Source organism: Blennius ocellaris (assembly GCF_963422515.1).
Source record: "Blennius ocellaris genome assembly, chromosome: 11".
Classification (NCBI taxonomy): Eukaryota; Metazoa; Chordata; class Actinopteri; order Blenniiformes; family Blenniidae; genus Blennius; species Blennius ocellaris.
This window is the reverse complement of record NC_137660.1, coordinates 22016794-22039410: the sequence shown is the minus strand read 5'-3', so window position 1 is coordinate 22039410 and position 22617 is coordinate 22016794. Positions and strand designations below refer to the sequence as shown.

Genomic DNA, 22617 nt, shown 5'->3' with positions numbered 1-22617 from the left:
AATGGTGCCTCTCGGCCCAGGAGATTTGTTGTTAACCCAGACTGTGTGTCTGGGAAATAAACACGGCACACACGTGTTCGGTTTAATCCATTTTTAATAAATAAATACAGAAAAATAAGTGGATGGCTCCAGAGTGGTGGTCCTGGTTTACAATGCAGGTCAGTGGACAGTGAGGACAGACAGGCTGCGGATCAAAATCATTCCGTCCCTCTTTCACACAGATTTGACGCCGCCGTGAGCTGATGAAATGTAATCAGTTTACGCGTGATGGACGTTCCTCATATGGGGAGCGGGGGGGGGGGCAAAGGAACAAACAACCCCGGGGTTCGACTCCTGCTTCTCCAAACAAGAACACACATGAATTCAGAAGAGGAGGATTTAGTCTTACGGGACAGGAAGTAGCATCATGTCGGTAGACTGCTCAACAGGGAAAGCTTCATTAAAAGTCCCCAAAAAGATCTGCTTTTTGGGATGATTTGTAATTAAATGTGTTTATTTTTTTTATTTAATGTTGTTGCTTGCAAGTTCAAGGCAGCAGGAATCTTTGAAAAAAAAAAACTAACAATTAAAAGCTTATTCTTTAAAGACCTGAAGCTTCTAAAAACCTCGGTATGAACAGAAAACTGGAAGATTTAGCTAATTGTGTAAATCTTTTTGCCCCCAACAAAACTTTTTTTTTCCTTCTTAGCTGCAAAAGAGGGAAAAAATACTGAGCAGCCTGAACATGGAGGGACTGATTAAACCCTTAAATAGCAGGTCCACTGCGGGTCGGTCCAGATCCAAGACACGTGGAGGTGAACGGTGATAAATAACAGCAATAACATGCACAAAGTCACACCTCTCTGCAGAGAACATCTTTGTCCGAGAAAAATAAAATTAAGGAACTTATATATCTATGATATGATATACACATATATCATCTATAAGTACATCCAAAATAAACAAAAAACAAAAAAACAAAACGGAAATAACATGGAAGACCTGCATCCTAATCAATGAGCCCATAAACAAGTGTTCATACAGTGTGTTAATACAGAACAATCTACTTATAAGACTTTCAGGAGTAAGACAACAATAAATCACCTCAGTCTTCTCAGGCGTATATACTTTATACAGCGTGGTATCAGCGCATGTCATACGTAACAGTCTCAGTCTCTTTACAAGAGCTAATATATAGATTTACATGAGGAGCTTTCAAAACAGGCCGATGTGCAAAAGCTAAAGAAGCTGCTTTGAAAACGGAGTAAATAATGAACAAGTGACATTGGAAACCAATGAGCAGCAATTTTTTTCTTATAGGAATTCATTTCAACCCCAAAATAAAAATGAACATAATGACAATTTTCTGTTTTTGTCAGTCTTAGTCCTTCATATTCTGTGAATACATACAGATTTTTGCCCCGTTTTCATCATTTTATCTTCATATTTCAGGCCAAGACGTTAAATCATCAGAAAAAGAAACGCGTTTCATAAAAATAAATGTTTTCAAGGTAATTTAGTAAAACCTTTCAGAATACTTCCTTACAACAATTTGTTGATTTCAATTTTTTTTTAATTTTAAATAATTACAGCAAAAAGATGGAGATTTTTCATTTGATCATACACAAAAAAATAACAATAAAAAAAAAATAAAACAACACTTTTTTAGAGCTTTTCTATTGCTTTGTTTCAAAAATAACTTGCAAAATGAAAAATCTCTAAATCAATGACAATTTAGAATTTTGTTTTTTATGAACTTACACGCACTTTATTTGTGACAAAATGAGGATATTTTGTACACATAGATATGATTATATTATAATTTTAAATACTTTCTTTAAAATGAGGATAGAGAAACTTGTTCCATATAATCTATGATTTCAACTAAAGCTGTTCATTTTACATCAGTAGAAAAGAAAATCACCACCAGTGATATTTAAAAAAAATACATAATATTTCCTAAAATATTCTACTCATTCTAAACCCTTCAAATCTTTTAAATATAATGTAACAATTTTTTAAAAATTATATTAAAAAAAATGTGGACAATTTTTTTCCAGTGTTCAGAAAGAAAGAACTATTGAAAACAATAAACGTATGATAATTTGATATTTTCTATTATTATTGGATGAAAATGTATAATAAAACTACTTTAAAAAAAGAACAAAGTTTTTAAAGTCAAAAACAGAAAAAATAAACTTGCAATTTCAGTCTTTTTATGAAATTTCCCTACATTTACTTTCAGGAACTTTTAAATCCTTTCCATTTATATTTTAACTAATTTAGTTAAACACTGGATTTAAGACTTTTTGGTGACAAGGTCATTTAAAAAAAATGTACGATAAAAATAATTGCAAATTGGTCTTTTCTTTTTTGGTGCAGTTTTCAAATGTTTCTAACGTATCTCTGTTGTTTATAGACTCAAAAAGACCTAAAAATGTATTTCGTCCTCAACCTCATTTGTTCTTCACTTCCTTTTTTAATATCCTTTAAAACCTTTCACTGTTTAATTCACTATATTTCAGGAGTCAAGATTTTAAAGACACGATTTTCACATTTTTGTTGTCAAAAAAACAAAATTTACTTTATACCAAACAATTCTTCAGATATGAGCAACTTTAACCGAAATCTCACAAACAGGAACTTTAATAACAGAAAACAGAAAATGTATGGCTTTTTGTCACAAAAAAATAATCAAAATGTTTTTTTTCCCCCCAGTTTAAATAACTTGTGTATTAATAAAGTAAAAATAATTCTGCTTTTTTGAGGAAAAAAATAAACAAAAGTTTCCTTTCCAGGACATCTTTTACAAGCTTAAGAACTGTATTTCAGGAGCAAAGCTATATATTAAAACGATTAAAAGTGTAATCTCAGTTCAATTCTAAACTTTCATAAGCAGGAAGAATCTGTAAATAAAGCAAATTAAAGATTTTGGTGGTTTGGTCACGTTAAAATTTTTCTTTCTTTCTTTCATTTTTTGTGTTTTATGGGCTGAAATTAAACTTTTTCCACAATGATTTTGCAAAGGAATCCTTACTTACAAGCTGTAGCCTCAAGTGTATTGTGATCCAGGACTAAATTGCTGGATCGTGCCGGCGTTCAGAGCTTTTTACAGTTTTACAGTAAGTCTTCATTTTCATCGCAGTAGGCACCATCAAAACAAACAGGCTCGAGCTTATTATTCATTAAAAAAAAACTGCTGCAGTCTCTTCAAGCCGCCTCCGGCCTGCCGCCTCACGTCCACTCGGGGAAGGTCCGGTCAGTTCGGAGGAGGTGAAGCCGCAGTTCCCGGTCCTCGGGTCACCAGTGACCAGCTGCCTGAAGTGAGGCCGGACGCTGGGCGGGAGGAGGCGGCGGTGGCGCCGGTCCCCACTTTTTCAAATCTGTGTGGCGGGTCCTCCGCCCGGCCGCCCGCAGGTCCTGCAGGTGGACGGGCGGCTGCTTCTGCGGCCTCACAGCACGTGGCAGCAGTTGTACTGGGCCAGCGGCAGGATCTTGGGCTTGTTGTGAGCCGGGATGTTGAAGGCTAGGGCTTTCTCGCACAGGGGGAACTGGAAGAGTCTCTCGCGCAGCTTGATGCTGTGCCGCTTCCCCTGCTCGGCTCGTGGGGCCGGCTCCTCCCGGACCCCCGGTGCATTGTGGGGCTGCGGCGTCTCGCCGGACGCCTGGACGTCTTTCCCGCCTCCCGCTCGCCCGTCCTGCTCAGGTTCAGTCCTTCGGTCCTCGGAGGCCGGGCGGGGAAGAGGCTCCGAGAGGGCGCGAGCAGGAGGTTTGTTGGTGGTGTTGTTGTTGGGCTCCGTCTCCTTCGTCTCCTCCTTCTCCTCCTCCTGCTCCTCCTGCTCCTTCGCTTCCTGCCTGGCCATGACCTCCATCTGGCCCTGGCAGCAGGGGACCCCGAACCCGGGCGGGGAGGAGGGCAGGACCTCGGGAGGAGGACTGAGCGGCTCGTCTCCGCTGCTGAGCGGCTGATCTGAAATCACACAGCCGGCGTCTCCTGGCACCTCCTCGGGTTCTTCTTTCCAAGGAGGTAAATGTTCCTCCTCCTCCTCCATCATCACCTCCTCCACTGCACCCCCCAACTCTTCCCCCCTCTCCTCTTCCCTGCACTCTTGAGTGTTGCCTTCTTCCATCAAGCTTCCCTCCTCCTCCATCATCCTTCCCAACTCTTCCTCCACCTCCTCTTCTTTCATGCACTCCTGATTGTCAGCTCCTTCCTCCTCCTCCTCCTCCTCCTCCTCTTCTTCCTCACAGATCTGCTGCAGAGCATGGAGGTTCTTGGTTGCCAGCGGCTCCTCAGCAGGAGGTGGCCGGAGGGTGATGCTCGGGCCGGGCTGCCACGGTGCAGGAGGAGGCTGCTGCTGCGGCCTGGCGGCCAGCAGGTCTCCACACTCCGGTGCCCCCGAGCGGGGGGAGCTGGGGGAGAGCGCCCCCGACAGCCAGTGGGGCGGAGCCTCGGGGCTGAGGAGGGCGCTGTCCAGCCCCTGCAGCCACTCGTGGGCCTCGATCTCCTCCAGCGAGGCTCGGCGAGAAGGATCCTTCTGCAGCATCCTGGAGATCAGACTGAGAAGAGGAGAGGGAAAGTCGGTTGCTTTATTGTGTTTTATAGAATCAGTTGTTTCAGCCTATACTTAAAGTTTGCCCTCTTTTAATATGGCGCTTATGTATTTTTCTCTCCTTTTTAGATTGTGAAGGACTTTGAACTGTATTTCATGTACGAAAGGTGCAGAGAAGCCGTTTTGTTATCATGCCGAGACTCCTTTCCTCTTCCGACGCTCCTCGACTTTTCTTTATGGACGTTATTAAAACATATTTTTCGTGTTTTACCACGAATTTAATCAAGTGGCAGAACACCTCCCACAGTGCTTTTTTTTTTTTTTTTGGTTTTCCTTCCAATATGTTTGATCAACTTCCTCCACCAACACGTTGGTGACTCATCTCTCCATTCAGTCACTACATGCTGATCACAAGCAAATCAACTCACATTACATTCAGACATTGCACAATATCATTGTAGTGGAAACAGGCTTAAAGCACACAAAGACCCCCCATGGTGTGTTTACGAGTAAATAATCTGTACAACCCATTGACCCGAGTACGTAAATCAGGCCCTATGTGCCACGATGTTTTAGTTTGGTGCTGATCAATGAATTAATAATCCATTTCATTTAAAGTGCCTGCAGCTCGTTTGCCTGCGTGTCCAGGAGGTTGTTCTGTTCTGCTCAGCTTCTTTTTCGGAGCTGATCCGCCATCATGTGAGCGAGGGCCGAGTCATGAGAGGAGCGTTGGATCAGATGTTCCAGACTGTCTGAGGATCGCAGCGTGAACTCAGCTGAGACGAAGACAGTTCAACTCTACGAACAAAGACGTTTATTCAGGGAGCCGAAAGAGGAAGAGAGGCTGTGGTGTCACATTAAATAAAGAAACGGTGTTTCTATTTGTGGGATGAAGATTTATGAGTGCGTGTGTGTGTGTGTGCGTGTGTGCGTGTGTGTGTGTGTGTGTGTGTGTGTGTGTGTGTGTGTGTGTGTGTGTGTGTGTGTGTTGTGTGTGTAAGGACGGACAAATCAGTCGTATTTCTTTGCGTTTTTTCTTCTCGGACATGAATGAAACACGTCTCATAAGTTCATAACTCAGAGTTTCGCTCATCACAGTGAAACAACAGCCGATATTTCAGATAATTTCAAGATTTTTATCAAGCATCTGACGGATCCTGAAGCCTTCCAGCACTGCCGGGACGCTGAACCCGTCCAGTGAAACAGACACTAATGAAATTAATTTACGGTCAGCAGCTACTTAAGAGCCATCGCATCGACTCTACAGCAGAGAGCGGAGCACTCCCTTTAAATTGGAAAAAAAATAAATAAATCTAATTTAAGACAATAAATCCAAAGTACAATGAGAATAAAATTCCTTTGCATCTTAAAAATAACTTCCTGGTGATGCTGCGGGTCGACTGAAACCTTCACTTTGGATTTATGTTTGTGTGGTTTAGCAGCATTGCGGCGAGAGCGTTCTGACGTCCTGATTGGACATCCTGATTGGACCGCCAGAGGCCGTTTGGAGCAGATTTGAGTCATTTTAACTGATTCAATTGCCGGAAACGGGTGATCTACAGCAACAATAGCAGCCTTTCTAGTTCAACACTCGGGTCAATTTAACCATTTTGACACAGATGTCAATAAGATTATTGGAAGCGTACAGAAATAATGTGTAAAGGAAACCGTATCAAAGTGTTTTCAATTTTGTCCGTCTTTAGAGGCGCCTCTCAGAAAAACTGCGAACCCTTTCTTTGATTTCCGACTTGCGAAAACTGCTATTTGGAGTTTCAATGGTAGTCAACCTGTGGGGAAATGTTATTGAAATCATTGAGACGTGACCGTATAAGCCTTTAAATCACAGGATTATTGCATTACTCTGGCAGCAGGCTCGTCTCCCTGTACTCACTCTCTGCAGCCGTCAGACACATGCTCGGGGACGGAGTAACGACAGTCCAGGATCATGACCAGAGTCTCGCTGTCATTGGTTTCCTGGAAGGGAGGGACGCCGCACACCAGCATGTACAGGATCACCCCCAGAGACCATATATCTGGAACACACACACACACATACATACAAAAAAAAAAAAGACACAGTCACAAAATCATCCTTAAATAGCAAATCCTCTCAGGACCTAAAACAGCATGCAGTCCCTCTGCTCCTCTGATCGTACTCAAACTGATGCGATGGTTCAAATGAGGAGGCTCAAAATCAGGTTCTGTCCTGTATCTACACACCAAAAGGTCCCGAGGAGGGTCGAGGCTGATCTTCATTGATTCTCAGTCCAGAAAATCTATTTTCTCCAGCAGGATCAAAGGTCAGAGAGCCCCCTCCTGCTGGGTCCTGGGTCAGGTTACATCAGGACGTGTGGGGCCTGAAGGAGGGTTAGGGTTAACCCTACTAAAACCAATAAACACATTAAAAGGCTATAATCATACTTTTAGTTAATTTTCTTGAAGTCGGTTTCCCGTTGGCAGTCGTGGCACCCAACGAGCTTAAACTACAGCTTGTGCATGAGTGGGATAATACATACATTAAGAGATAAGATAAGAGATAAGACTTTATTGATCTCACAATGGAGAAATGTACTTGTTACATTCAGCTCTTAAGGACACTTGAGTAGGAAAGACAAGAAATGTGCAAACAGTTAGATAAGAATAGAGGTATCTTATATACAATGACTATCAAGAACTCTAAGGGCCAAAAGTATTTACAGTAAAAAGTAATAATGAATAAAATTAAATAGGACTAAAAAAAACAAGATAAAAATCACAACTAGAATTAAGTATAATAAGTTCTAAGGGGAGCAAAGTATACAGTGAGATGAAATACAAGGAAATTAAACTATGATGGGGGGCGGCAAAGTGTAGAATAAAGTACAATAAACATACTATAGTAAAAAATACCAGTGTTGGCAGTGCAGGTTCAGTCCTAGTACAAGTGGTCAATTAAGTGACGTAGATAAAATGACGTTAGGCTTTAGTATTAAACTACAGTAACGCCAAATGTGACGCGCTTGGTGGGAACACAGTCAAGTCTTCCTCAGTGAAACGTTGAGGGAAGCGTGTCGCAGTTGGACGTCCTGTTTCAAAGTGTTAATGTGAGAAAGCCTGAGCCAGAGGCGACTGGCCTAGTGCTCCTGACCCCCGCCACGCACGCACACGCACGGGTTTCCCCCCGTACTGACCGACAAGCACTGCTGACAGTGTGTTCTTTTTACCGTCCCCTCCCTTTCCTTCCCTTCTCGGACCCCCCCCCCCCCCCCCCCCTCCTCCCTCCCTCCCTTGTGCTGCTGCAGTGTGAGGAGGCCCCCCCCATTGCAACGGCCTGAACCCAGGAACACTGTGGCCGCTTCACAGAAACGCAGACAAAATGCAGGGGAGAGGGAGCCGTGAGGGCCCGAGGCCGTAAAAACAAACACAGGGTCTGTTGCAGTGTTGTGCTATTCTGAGAAAGATCCTCCTCCTCCTCCTCCTCCTCTCTTTTCCCACCTCTTTCTTCCCCGTTCTCCGACTCGCTGGAAATAGGAAACACAGCACAGAGTGTTCACGTTGCTCACAGCAGATTGTGTATCTCCACCAATATAAATGCTGCCTCTGCAATCTCTCCCATAGGTTTTCTTGCGAGTTGAAGGGTACATACAGTCGTCTGACCTTGTTTCTTTCCTCTGCAGAGCAGCGCAACACTACCCACGCCACACGTATGGGCAGTTAGGACTGAACCGTAGTTGTGTAATGATAAATTCCCGTCCATTCACATCATCTTCCTGTTTCACATCAAAGAAGAAACATTCACATGTAGAAGTTGGAGTGGTTGGCTCTGTCATCTCACAGTGAGAATACCACGGTTTGATTCCAGGCCAGGGAGTCGCTGTGTGGAGTTTTGCATGTTTGATATGAGCACTGGGTTTCCTGGGTGTCCCCTCCGCTGGATGGTTTTTAGAAATGAATTCGATGAGGTACCAGAAGGTGAACGCTCGTCCCTACGAGGGATGATTTATTTTTATTTTTTTTTGTAGACTAATTAAAAATTGCTTATAAAACCTAATTGACTCAATCGAGAAAAAAAGAAAACGCTCAGAAGACTTTTGAAATCTTGCAACATTTACGGTCAAGTAAAATCCTATTTATGATTGTTGTTTTTAAGATTACTTTTATGACCACTAATGCACGGCACTTTATTATCAGCTGTGGTTATTTTCAAAAAAATATGCACTGTGTGTATATCAAGAGCCATTTTAAGCCTTTAATCACAAGCTTAAAAAAAAAAAAAAAAAACGACGGTACATTCAGAACACTCGTGCAGCTTATAAGAGGCCAACATATCAAAAGATATACCGATACATACCATCTGGCCCGCAGAATAAACTATGTTGAAGCAGATCTTGCAGGATATTGTCGTAATGATCAGTGTTATCTGTTTTCAGTGAGATAAGAGTGTGAAACTAGCCTGAGAGCAGCTGTCATTCGCTGCAGGTTTGTATGATGCCAGAGTTAAATGTGTTTGCACATTGCTCCAGCGGAGTGACTGTATGTTTTAATTTCTTGACACAGCTGACGAGCTTGTTGATGGTTAGTTTTAGGTTTCATTTGATAATAAAAAAAAAAAAGTTGATGCATCGCTGCATGGCCACTGGACCTCAATATCAACTTGAACAGAAGGGATAAGAGGAAAAAAATATAGATACCATCAGTGGATTTCTTGCACGAGTTTGAAGAGATAAAGGCAATGGGCAGAATTAAAGGGGAAGAACCGACCATAGACAAAAAGCTCCTTTTTCTTTGTGAGGCGCAGCCGCCGCATGGCTGGAAGGGAATCAGATAACATGAGGACAGAGCAGCAACACATTCCTCCCTTATGGCTTTTTTTTTTTAGACGAAGAAATGTCAAGACTCTAAAAACGGAAACAGCTCCTTGAAATGTGTTATGCAAGCTCTGATTTTGTCTCTGTACTTCTTAATGTCACTTTTCACCTCAATTCTGCCACTTTATACAATAAAAGTTCAATTATGTTTGATCAACAAGTCCTCTTACAGACTTATCCATAACAAAACAGAACTGAAGATGCACATAATAGTGTGTAATCTGTCAAATGATATATTTTAAGGTATTGATCACTAAATAACTGGAGAGTCGAGGGTAATAGAGTAAGTAAACAAAAAATATCTCCAGGTAGAAATAGAAAAATATACTTACAAGTATAATCATAATATACAAAATAACTTGTAGAAGTCCCGGGTGTCAGAGAGCACTGTATGCTGCCACAGTGTGACAATGACTCCCTGTATAATTCATGTTTTAATTTGCCTGTGCACCCTGCTGAAATGTTGGCAATGTATTATTTAAAACCCTAACCATGATGCTAATTTGTAAACGTGAGCGCACTGCCATGCCAAACTGAGACGGTGAACGTGGAATACGTACTGTACGTGCTGAAACGGAATACTTTTGAGGCCATCGGGGACTTGGCGGGGTCAAACTGCTGAGTTTTAACAATGGATAAGATGTAATAACATCAATTAATAAAACTCGAGTCAAATTTTTTTTCTGTTATTATCGTTTTAAACTATGAAAACGTGTTATTTTCCTTGTTTTTGGACAAAGGCTCCCATTTTCTTATACCAGGCTGCCACATTCTTTATGCACAGCAACAGAACAAGATCACACGTGCAGCACTGAAGAAATATAAGAATTCAAAAAGCTCATTTTTAAAAGAAATGACAACAGTGTCGCTGATTCAGCTCCTCCTCCATGCAGGCCCACCCCCCGAGTGTGATGAAACCTTCAGCCAATGACCCACATCGTCCCCACGACGTTTCAGACAACAGCCCTCAGTTCTCACAATACAATGTACCCTCACGTGCACGCTCACGAGCACGCCCGCGAGCGCGCCGAACTCGGATCTGGAGACCTGTTACGCAACTGGGAGGAGCGGCCAGCGAGTGCTGGGAATGTACTCTTCTCTGCTCACAGGGGAATATCACACATTCCCACCACACATTAGAGGCCTGCTGACAGTACAAACATCAAGTCCCGATAAGCACTCACACACTCTCTCTCTCTCTCTCTCTCTCTCTCTCACACAGACACACAAACACACGAGACAAAACATGCAAACCAGATGTAGATAGAGAGTAAATAATCTGGATAACAACGCCGAGACACAATAAAAGGATAACGAACGACTCTGACCCTGTTTAGAAGGCCCTTCGTTGTAAGCGCATATTTCCACACAAAGTACGTCATGAAGGGTCGACGGAGCCGACTTCTTTCCAAAGGGTCCTCCAAGTTCACTCTCACTCACACACACGACCCTCTTTCTCTGTTTTCTTTACCCACATTTGGAAACCGAAACCCAGAGTATGACCATAAAATCCACCGCAAGCTGGATTCATGTCATCGGTCAGTGATTAATTCAGTATATCACCAATTACTGACCAATCATGGAGCCATACACCTCATGATGTTGACAAATCTCATTATTGTGATGTGATTATCCTCCGACGCTGCTGTAATGTTCCCGATAATGTTCCCGGAGCCCGGAGAGCAGACGAGGGTGATGCTATGTACACGTATAGGGCAGCCAGGGCTGCGTTTCCCTTTAGGCATCGTTTTAATGACTGTGTGTGTGGAGACGTCAACCTGACTCTACATTACTTCTGCAAAAGTGAGATAATTTAATGGATTTAGGGAGAATGTTTCTCTAAAGGTGTTTAAGTTTGCCTGCACATGCGACTTATACATTTAAAAAAAAGATACCCCTAGTTTAAAAGCCAGTTGCCTTAGTAGTACTTCATATCTAAAATGATGTAATAATAAATATTTAAAAAAATGTGGTTCCATTGCTCGTCATTCGTGGGCAATCGTGTTAGATTGAGGTCATTCAAAGCAGATCCTCTAACTGCAAGTCTCATTTTCTGACTTTCTTCTCTTGTCATACGTCTTTTCCTCTCATTGCATGTCATGTTATTGGCCACTTCTCCAGAGAAACTAAGATTTTCAACCTGGTTAGATTTTGTTTCAGAAACATTAACTGTGTTTAACTCCCAAGTACGTGCGGACGAGAGGAAATTATCATTCTGCTGTCCACACTTTCCTAACCTAAAGCCAATATTTGATGTTGCTGTGTCGTAGTCAAATGTTTACACTGGTTACATAATAAAAGTTTAGTGCCTCCAAACAATGCATGAAACTTAGACGTGTCAGTCGGCCTGCCACGGAGGAGGCGTCGAAGCGCTAAACAAACAAGATCAAACTTCAGATTGTCCATTTCCTGAACGTAACGAGTCTCACATTATGCGTCGGGACACGCTGTGCCTGGACAGACTCATTTGTTCTACGTGTTGCGCAACTTCCCCCCCCCCCCCAAAAAAATGTTGTGTCTGTTTTGGGATTTTGTTGCTAAGAGAGATGTATTGTTCGGCTTGTGTTGACGGGCTGCTTCCGTGAAAGTCAGGGGACTTTAAAAAAAAAAAAAGAAAAGAAAAAAGAGCTGTTGATATAAACAGCCCTGTGGGCTTCAGGTTGATACAAAAAACACTGACAGAGAGGGTTTTTTTGTCTGGGAAAACAGTGGGAGATTATAGCGCTGATCTAAAATGGGATGTTTATAGGGGCCTTTCCATGTGGTTCAGTCGCCCTCAGTGGTGTTTGGTTGCAGAAAACCAAAGAGGAGGCATGAAGAGCCATTAATCACAACAAACAAAGCAAAAATCAATGGGCTGTCCCAGATTTGTTTAGGACTGAATGACGCGTGTATCAAAAACACACCTCAAAAGGATTTAAAAATCGGTGCCAATTTTTTGTGGCATCGGGACTTTAATCCATGTCCCAAAAACCGAATGCTTCGACAGTGAAAAAGGATGTTTCAGCATCCTGAGCACTGACAACCTGCTGATTTCACGGGAATGCAACCAATAAGCAAACAACAATCATTTTCTGTGCTTAAACAGTAATCCTGACTAATATTTATTTTGTTTGTATAAGGTGCACAACTGTGGATAATGTAGATAAGCACATATAGATCCTGCTGTCATCTGATGCTGCAGATAACCAACTATCGATCATCAACGTGTTGATCACGCCTGCGTTGTTCCAGCAGCTCAATACACCATCTTGAGGGGCAACCTTGTACTGCAAGACAAACAGGCTAGCCCGAGTTAAAGAACATTTGACATATTGCACCTCTAAAATACAAAAATGACATAAAAATCTGATATTACCGGTAAGTCATAAAGAGAAAAAATTTACCTAATTTAATTTTTCATCAGTAAAATACATTTGAACCACCAGAAATAATTTTGCTGATAAATATTTGTATTGCACACTAATGTCTCTCACACCCATATACACTATGCTATTTATACCTCGTGTGTGAATTTCACCACGTCGCTGCAGCTCTGAGAGGCTGAAACTAATCTGTCAAATGCAGAAGTTCCTCCTGCACACAACAAACACCACCCATAGAGCTTCCTTTCCACTTATCTGTGACTTTTTCTGTTGTTGATAATTTATTGCCAAACATGCAAAGCTCATTCACACAACCTGTGAAACCTTTTTATTTAGGGTCTCATTTATTCATGACAAGCCTCTGCTATTCAGAGAACACTTCGCAGCAAACAACCACAATGTAAATACAGTATTTGGAATTGAAAAAAAAACAGCATGTGAACGACAAGAGGCGATACACTTCAGATTCAGAATGTCATCTACGAAGTGAAGTAAATGAACAAGGACGCAATTTAGATTATCTAAAGAGCATAATATGATGTTTTTTTGTAAAACCGCATGGGTGCAGCGACGGGAACATTTTAATTTGTAGTTCACTACGTAGTTTCACTGAATGGTGGATAATCTGCATGCAAATGACAGAAAATAAGATTAGGGTAAACATATGCAGATTGAATAGATTCATAGATTGAAGAATTAGCATTAGCATAAGTATAAACACATGAATAAACAATTGTCAACTTAATAGATTGACGCCTATCCAAAAACGATCCTACATCAACACATACAATATGAACTGGACGTACAAAGATAAATGGATACAAGAGCTGTGATAATCCAATAAAAGCAATAATGTATACTATAAAAAACAGAACATGGAATATCGACAACAACAAGCAAATATATAAGTATGAGCATAAATCTAAGCATAATGCTCACCATAATTCGGCAATACCAGTAAATAATGAATTTATTTGTTATATAATTAGTTGTATATGTGTGCACAGATGTCCTGCACTGAATAAGCATACATAGACCCTGGAGATATAAAAGTATAAGCCTTATTATAAGCAAAAGTATATTTATAGGCATAGGCATATTTCTAAGTAGAAGAGTTGTCTGACGCTGCAGAACTTTAATAAACTCAAAGAACTTAAACTTCAGGCAACGCTTTAATAGAATATTTTGGGTATAAAAAAATTCTGTTGAAACAAGAAGACACAATGTGCTATGAACAGTCTCTGGCACAAGCACATTGAAAAAAAAGCAGAGCCCAACACATCCGGTGCAGAAACTAGACAGAATAATTATGTTGGACTGAAATGAGCAAAGACACTTTGAACTAGTACCGAAGACCCTGCAAGTCAGAATTCTCTGCACAAATGCTTCCACAAAGCAACGAGCAGACATTATGTAACTCCAGGCGGTGTTTATATTTGCGGAAAGCCAAGAGGCCCCGCAGCCATTCCTGTCTTTTCTCCACATCATATGATGATAATCAAACACACAAACCCACACACACATCGCAAAATGCTAACCAAACACATTAAAGGAACCACGGTGAGTTGAACGGACGCTGCCCGTTTGTATGAAGCATAAATATCAAAGAGACCCGTGGAGCTCTGTGTGTGTGTGTGTGTAGAGACGGATTTATGAGTCACCTTACTAAGCTGAGATCACTAAGGGACATCTCTTCTCTTCCTCTGTACAAGCACGGGATTACCACACACACCAATACACACAAACATATGTATGTATTTATAGAGATACGAGTATGAGTGTGTGTGTGTGTGTGTGTGTGTGTGTGTGTGTGTGTGTGTGTGTGTGTGTGTGTGTGTGTGTGTGTGTGTGTGTGTGTGTGTGTGTGTGTGTGTGTGTGTGTGTGTGTGTGTGTGTGTGTGTGTGTGTGTAGTGGAAGTGTACATTTTTATCAAACTGGTGACATAATGATGATGTGTGCAAGCAGAAAAGTGCACTTCGGTTTCATTGGAGCAGAAAGCAGAGTGTAAAGGACGTGATGATAAATGGATTTAAATGGACACCCTTCACGTGGACGAGTTCAGAAACGGGAACAAGCACCGTGGCAGAAAAAAAAAAAGGGAACTTATGTCATGCTGAAGTTATGGATGCATGTGAGCAATGTTTCTTCATCACCACCCCCCCCCCCCTTTTTTTTTTGCTAACCTACAAACTATTATAAATCCACAACATGGGAAAAGCCTCTTCTTCTGATACCCTCCATCTCTTGGATCTTTCTTCCTCCTCACATCAACCAGCTTGCTATCGTGTCTCCAGAAGACATTACCAAAAACCATCTCACATCCCCAACAAACAGTCCAACATGTCTCTCTAATAAAGAAACTCCGTTACTCATTAAACTATACTCTGAGTCAACACTTCCTCTGGTTGTACTGCTCCCTAATATGAACCATCCATCCATCCATGCAGCTTCTGTAACTGTTATCATAGGATTTCTTTTTGTCCATGTTTGGCTCGTAAGAAGCAGATGTCTTTCACAGCATGGTCCAACAGAAAGAGGTCTAACACAGTTTAACTAACTTAACACTGAGATAATTCACTAGTCACTAATTAACATTTTGTACATTGTACGTCAGTAGGAGGATGGACGACGTGGAGGAAACTCAAAATTGCACAAGGAATAACACAACAACTTCAAAAGACTCTGTGACCGAGACCATTAATGGACGACACGTTTGAGATTTTTTACCTTTCATTCAATAGATTTCAGTGGAAGCTCAGAAACATTGGATACATTAATTTTCAAGGTAAAAATCATTTGTCCAATTCATATATACGGTAATCCCTGTTTATTATCGCAATGATGAACTCTTACTTTATCAAAGCCTCAAGACAGAAGCAGCAATTCATCCATTTACCCCGTTGCTGCTGGTTATGAGGATCTGTCACATGGCGTTTACGAATTCCGAATTTGTTTGGAAGTCAAGTGAAGACTCAGCCCTGCAGGGGTCGTGGTCTATTTGATCAGCGAATATCAGAGTTCAAATGATTTGTTAGTGCCAAACATCAGACCAGACAAACCAAACTCTTTCATAATATCCATATTTCTTCTACAGCCTGAAGTATAGGCCCGGGGAGAAAAATGTAAAAAGTCCCAAGCTCTGACTCAAAACAATGAGATTCTCAGTATGAAGTGAGAGAGTTTGTCACTTTAGCAATACACTGCCTGGGCTAACACCATTAGCCACACAAAACTAAACTTCTCATCTTTGCTCGGTATTGTTTTATCAGATTGGCCAGATGTGTGAACATGGCAGCAAGTGAGAACATCACTGTTCGATCACAGAAAGTTGTAATTCGACCAAACTTGAGTGATAGTTGGTTTGACCCATTTGGCCACTCGTTCTTTCTTACATAAATAATAACAACAACAAAAAATCCAACAACAGCGGGTCGGATGCATTTGTATTCAGTGCGGCTGCATCTGCATAGCGACTGGAACAAACAATAACCAGAGCCCGCCAGAATCCAGCTTAAGCAGATAAGACCACCGACCTCCCTGCGGCGGTCAAACTGCGCGGCCCCCCCTCGAGGGGGACTCATAAGACCGAATCCCTTAGATCCCCCCCCCCCCCCCCCCCTTTCTGTTTCTACCCCGTCAAATCCCACAATCCATCTGTATTCCTCTCCTCTCCCGTCGCACGGGTCCTGGAAGTGCAGACCGGGCTTTATTTCGACAGTAACGCGTGACATTCTCTCCCTTTCTGCCGCGTGTCGTCATCTCAATGAACCACAAGAGCTGCGTAGCGCAGTGGAGGAGCTGCGGCGGTCGGATCCGCCGCAGAACGTGCCCACCGGCCTCATGTCTGGCCGGCTTGCTTAGACTGACCCAGATACACACACTAATCCTCAACGGACAAACACAAACTCTCACACACACACACACACACACATGGATCCATACATAGACACAACTGCATCGTAACGTGTCAAGAGAGCCGGGTCAAGGGGACAGGCGTCGCCACGGCAACACGCATGAAGGCAAAGTGAGGGGCGCGCAGTGACGTCCCCTGCCTCCCGGCTGAATTCAGCACGCAGCTCGGTGCGTTTCGCTGTTTGTAAAAAAAAACAATCAGGGTAATTTACTTTCAAAGCCTTGTGTCTCATATTGTGTAACAGGACACCTTCTTCTCATCGGTTCTGCTGAATAAGCAAAACCGTCAACAAAGCCGCGGCCGGTTAACTTTCAGGTTAGACGGCGTCGTCAGCTCTTCTGTCCGAGGTGGGCGGGGCCACAGACGGCCCCGGCTCGTCTCAGGTGGGCGGGGCCAGCAACATGATAGCTTAATAACTCGCGAGTTACAGCATCTCTTTGTTGATTTCAGTGCGAACAAACGGAAAACACATTTTGAAATGTTAAGAACTCACCGCGACGGCATCAGGTGAATAACCTTGTCTTGTATGGTAACAATGTGATTCAGAGCAATATGAGCAGCGTTTTATTTTTTTGTCCTTCCAAAAAACAATGCTCTCTGTCTTGTCCCTAATATACAGCTGACCCCGTTTGCTCACGTACTTTGTGACAATCACATCTGCCTATTATATAATCTTTGAGAACAGCAGAGCAGGAAAGCGTAATGCTTTCAAAACTCTTTATTGCAGCCGAGCCAGACTTTTTCAATATGCGTATTGCACATCTTGATATCACTTTTGCAATATATTGTGAAGCCTTATTAAGCACACCCTGAAATCCCTGAATGAAAAAGATGTTGAGGAATCATGTTCAAATTCTATTTTAATTATAAATCGGACTATTGTTTGGTGAGATTTTTCCTTTGGCAAACTTCATTTAGTCGACAGGATAATTTGAAGACGAACGAGACCTCAAAGTGAGACGGATTTCTTTGAGTGAAATAACACAATTTAATCAATTCAGCGGATTTTCGCCATTTTTCTCTCTAAAAAAAAAAAAATGCTTAAAATGATATTGCATGTCACCACCGGCCACGGTTGAAAATGTTCTTGCTCTTTTCTCAAGCTAATTAATTTTTTAAACAATGTTGTGCTTTGATTCAACATCAGTAACACAAAAATACATTCGGTTCATGCTTTCATATTTGGTAAAAAAAAAAAAAAAAAGTGTCAGATACACACTTTTGTAAAGCCGGTATCAAGTTTTTGATCATTCGTTTGAAACCGACTGAAAATGTGCAGAAGAATGATCATTTTGCAACTTGACGCCTCTAAAAGCGTCTCTCATGATTGCCGTGATATATTATTGTTCCAACTGCAACTCTAGACTTTTTTCCCCCCCTGGTGTTATATAAAAGCGCCCAACCAAAAAAACAAAACAAAACTGTCTCGTACAGCAGAGGAAAAGCGAAGCGACGTAACGCGAGTTAAGTGCATCCTACCGTCCCACTGCGCCCATTGTTTTTTCAATCCTGTGCGGGGGGGGGATCCTGACCCTCACCGTGAGAAAAGCACCGACTTCAGCCAAACATTTTAAACCACCCTGCAGGGGAAAAACACTTGTTTTTTTTGTTTTTTTTAACGTCGCTCACCCACGGCTGGAGCGTCGTACTCCTCTCCCAGCAGGATCTCCGGGGCGGAGTACGCCAGCGACCCGCAGCTGGTGGCCAACATCGTCCCGGGCTGGAACAGGTTGCTGAAGCCGAAGTCGGTCAGCTTCACGGCCCCCTGCTGCGGGAAGAACACCACGTTCTCGGGCTTCAGGTCCCGGTGCACCACGTGGAGCCGGTGGCAGTATGCCACGGCGCGCAAGATCTGCGTGAAGTGGCGCTTGGCCGTCGCCTCGGCCACGCCGCCCTCGTGGCGGAGGATGTAGTCGTAGAGGTCGCCGCCCTCGGCCAGCTCCATGACGAGGTAGAGGGTGGCGGGCGTGTCGATGACCTCGTACAGGCGGACCACGTTGGGGTGTTGCACCAGCCTCATGCACCTGAACACGACCAGAGACCCGGGTTAATCCAATAAACTCTTGGAAGAGTCAACAAAACATGGAGGTCTTGCTGTGTGAAACTTCTTAAAAGTTAAGGACCTTGTCGACTTAAAAATGTTGATTATTACGTGGAAAGCAAAACAAAAAAAACTTGCCAAACGATGTTCAAAATCATTTTGTTGCACAAACCGTTGGCCAGAGGAGAAAACATAATTTTCAGAACATGTTTGCACGGACGTCGTTGAAACAGAAATGTCCATCTGTTTACGGAGTAAAACTGTGGACCTCTTTAAGTGTGGAATTTAAATGTTGTTTAAGTGTTTACAAATTTAAGAAAATGTACAAAGAGAAAATTCTGAGAGACTATGAAAAGAATTGACTTTTTTTTTTTACTGTAACTGTAGAACTGTAAGACAAAAGGATGCTGTTTTTGTTATGTTCTGTGACCTGGTGAGGAGTCGGGGTGGAATGATGGGGAATCGAATTGATTTGATTTTGTTGAAAAGTGCTAATAGGAACAGAGAACACACGATTAATCTTCTCTCTGTTCCTTTTTGTTCATGTGTGGATGACAAATGATAAATATATATATATATATATATAGTGAAATGGCATGACACAACATGAACAAACAAACAAATAAATAAATAAATAAAATAAAAACATTCCATACCTTACTTCTTGTAACAAGTGGCTTGTTGCCATTACATCAAGCTTGGTCTTGTCAATCATCTTGACGGCCACCAGCTGCCCAGTGTCGACCTGACGGGCCAGTTTGACCACGGCATAGTGGCCCCGGCCAAGCGTCCGACCCAGGTGGTACAGTCCGGTGAGGTCAGAGCGACCCGGGCTGCTCCTCGGCTCCACGTGTCCATCCTGGGCAGAAGAGGTGGCGTCTCCAGAGGAGTCCATGTTGGAGACGATGAGGTGGGGCGTAGAGGAGGAGGGGGCAGAGCAGTGGACGAAGGTGTCAAGGACCAGGGCAGGAGGAGGCGGATAGGGGGAGGTGTGAGGGGGGTGGTCAAGGTCCTTGGCGCTGGGGGGCAGCCTGGCAGGACAAAGAGAAGACGACACGGTGAAGGAACGGCGGCGGCGCCGCTGATCGTTTTGGCCTTTGGCCTGAAGCTAAGACGGGTTTCAGAGGTCGACCGCCGCTTCATCGCTTTCAGGTTGTGGGACACCGAGAAGCTGATTTCACACCCCGGTTCAACAAAGGCGCAGAAGACAGAACATGTATGGATTAAATTTTTGGGAACGGATCACAATGAGGCAGCGGGATAGGGTGAAATATTCTTTTATCGTCTGTGATGTTTGAATAGGAGTTTGGCTCTATCTCAAATAACAGCGTCTTGCGCAAATGGCACTCAGGATCAATACAGCAACATGAAACCATAATGTATGTCAGTGTGTGTGTGTGTGTGTGTGTGTGTGTGTGTGTGTGTGTGTGTGTGTGTGTGTGTGTGTGTGTGTGTGTGTGCACGTGAAGAGTATGTTTGTGTGTTGAGAGGGTCAGCGGTGTGGCATTAGATCTGATGATGTCACCCTCAAAGGTTCCCCCGGGGTAATAAGTTCTGATACCATCATCATCTTCATTACCACCATCGTCATCATCACTCCCACCACGACCCCAGTCAAATACACTGACGCTGTCTCCTATTTCTATTCTATATGTTTATTCAACAATAAAACAGATATGAGTTGAAAACAATTAGCCTCTATCATAGAAAGTGTTGTGTTATACAATGTCAGACTATATTTAAGAAAATTTGGCAGGCAGTTGCGTTTGTTTTATGCTCGTCTCTTTACAGTCACTTGGGAAGTTGTTTGCTTTTCTTTACAGCCGTTTGGTGACCTTTCGTGCTCTTTATTACTTTCTTTTACTGTCGGTATACCCACACACACGTTCCCTCGGAGTTGCTTTCCACACTTTTATGATCATTTAATATTTCTCTGTAGTCATTTTGTACTTTTTTTGCAGTCATTTCGAAGCCAGTTATGCCAAGTTTAGCTAAATTAAACTGTAATAAAACAAGCAAGAGTAAAAATAAGTATTTACTAATGGGCATTAATTATTAGTGTGTCTTTTCACTATAGTATTTATATTCTTCACTGTCCTTTTGCATTTTTTTGTACTTATTTTGTATCTTTTAATAGTCTATTATTTATTTTTTGCAAAAAAAAAAAACCTGGGTAATCATGCGGTGCAGCAGTTTCCCATCTCTTTGTGACCATTTTTGCAAGTATTTCCCTGACTCACTTTTTTTAAATAATGTTTTTCCTCATCCTCTGTATATTTATTGTATTTAGTTGCTCTCTGCAAATTTCCATGCACATTTCTTTAATCATTGTGTGCATCTCAGCAGAAGTTTTATCATCGATGTGTGGTTAGGCGTCGTTCTTCTTCGACCACTTTTTCTTTGCAGTATTCTGCATATTTTGCGGTTCTTCTGTAGCAAGTTGCAGTTGTCATGTGCTATTTGTTTCGGGGATCTTAAAGACTTGTGTGCACGTAGGAGTTCTGTATCAATCTGCTAATCGATTTCCATGAAAAATGTTGATCGTGCACCGACCCCCGTCTGCTGCCTGAGTACGTGCATCACCTGAATATTTCCATCCCTTTCAATAACCTGCACAGTCAACACTTGACAAACAGCATCATCATCGTCTTCATCACTTATTTAGTGCAGCATCACTATCGCAAACAAGCTCTGTGCAGCACGTTTAAACTCCCTCTCAAAGCTGCAGCGGGCAGAAGCAGGCCTCTCCGTGTTAAAACATCTACTCTAAATCCCCTTTCTGCGGAGTTTTGTCGGATCCAGGACGTTGCAGAGTCTCGCCCGGGGGGGCGGAGGCTGCCTCACTTGTGTTGCGGCCAGCTGTTCTCGCCACTTGGCCTCAACTGCAGTCCGGACTTGGCTCATACGCATGTACTCGTCCTGCTGCCAGCCGCTCGACGCCCCCGAACAGCCGCTACCAGCAGCGGTGACCGTCTCCGGGCTCCGGGGCTCCGGGGCTCCGGGCTCCGCAGGACCGTGACGGACACACACGCGCATTGACTCGGCCGCCGCCGCCGCGGCGCTTGCTAACTTACCATTGTTGTGAACATTATCCCTGGCTGAGGTGGCCGCTCGCTCGCTCGCTCGCTCGGCGTCCAGGCTTCAGACGCTGTGCTGGACGGCAGCGCCGCCGCGTCGCTGTCTTCCGCGGAGCTCCATGTTGTCGGTTACGGGGAGCGGAGCGGAGTGGACGGACTCACTTTCCTCCGAGCTGAGTCCTGCTGCTGCTCCTCCTCCTCCTCGAGCCGCGTGTGCGCGCGCGCGTGTGTGTGTGTAACGACGGACCGAACGTTCGAAATGTGCGCGTGAGCGTGCAAGCTTCCTCGTGACGTCAGTACATTCCAAAACCAGCTCGCGAGCAGCGGCCGAGAGCCCAAGTCCTTACGCAGTGGCGGGAAGAAAAAAAAATAACTGAATGAAATTATATAACTGACTCATGTGTGTGTGTGTGTTTTTTTTGGTTTTTGGGGTGTTTTTTTTTTTAACAATGAGCCACAACACAGCGTGTCATGAGACCTTGAGCCGCAGGACATAAAGGCCCCTCACACTGTGCCTACGAAAATTAAGAAAAAAAACCTACATTTATTCAAGTAAATTGTTTTTGATTTTTCAAAGAAATTGAAAGTCTATCTATCTATCTATCTATCTATCTATCTATCTATCTATCTATCTATCTATCTATCTATCTATCTATCTATCTATCTATCTATCTATCTATCTATCTATCTATCTATCTATCCATCCATCCATCCATCCATGCATCTTTACTCATTGTGCATGTTTTCTTTTCTCATTTTATGTATCTTATTTGTAGTTTGTGTCTTTTTTTCCTGTATGTGTTGTTTTGTTTATTTGTTGTTAATTTTTCAGTTACAGTAT

General features: G+C 42.9%; 1 protein-coding gene across 1 annotated transcript; it reads right to left on the bottom strand.

Annotated features, from left to right (window-relative positions):
- Nucleotides 1-76: 76 nt before the first annotated feature.
- snrkb (SNF related kinase b) lies at nucleotides 77-21909 on the bottom strand. Its single transcript, XM_080504881.1, has 5 exons — nucleotides 21774-21909; nucleotides 19356-19730; nucleotides 18288-18682; nucleotides 6424-6565; nucleotides 77-4539 (listed from the first exon to the last, which is right to left on the bottom strand). The coding sequence occupies exons 2-5, from the start codon at nucleotides 19592-19594 to the stop codon at nucleotides 3432-3434; spliced, it is 1884 nt and encodes a 627-aa protein (XP_080361007.1). The 5' UTR covers nucleotides 19595-19730; nucleotides 21774-21909; the 3' UTR covers nucleotides 77-3431.
- Nucleotides 21910-22617: the final 708 nt, after the last annotated feature.

Excerpts from the sequence above, each read along its gene's own strand:
- snrkb (XM_080504881.1), bottom strand. The coding sequence starts at position 19,594 with ATGGACTCCTCTGGAGACGCCACCTCTTCTGCCCAGGATGGACACGTG. Across the intron at positions 6,566-18,287 it reads GTACGACGCTCCAGCCGTGG|ATATATGGTCTCTGGGGGTG; the intron begins GTGAGCGACGTT and ends TGTGTGTTCCAG. Across the intron at positions 4,540-6,423 it reads GTGTCTGACGGCTGCAGAGA|TCTGATCTCCAGGATGCTGC; the intron begins GTGAGTACAGGG and ends TCCTCTTCTCAG.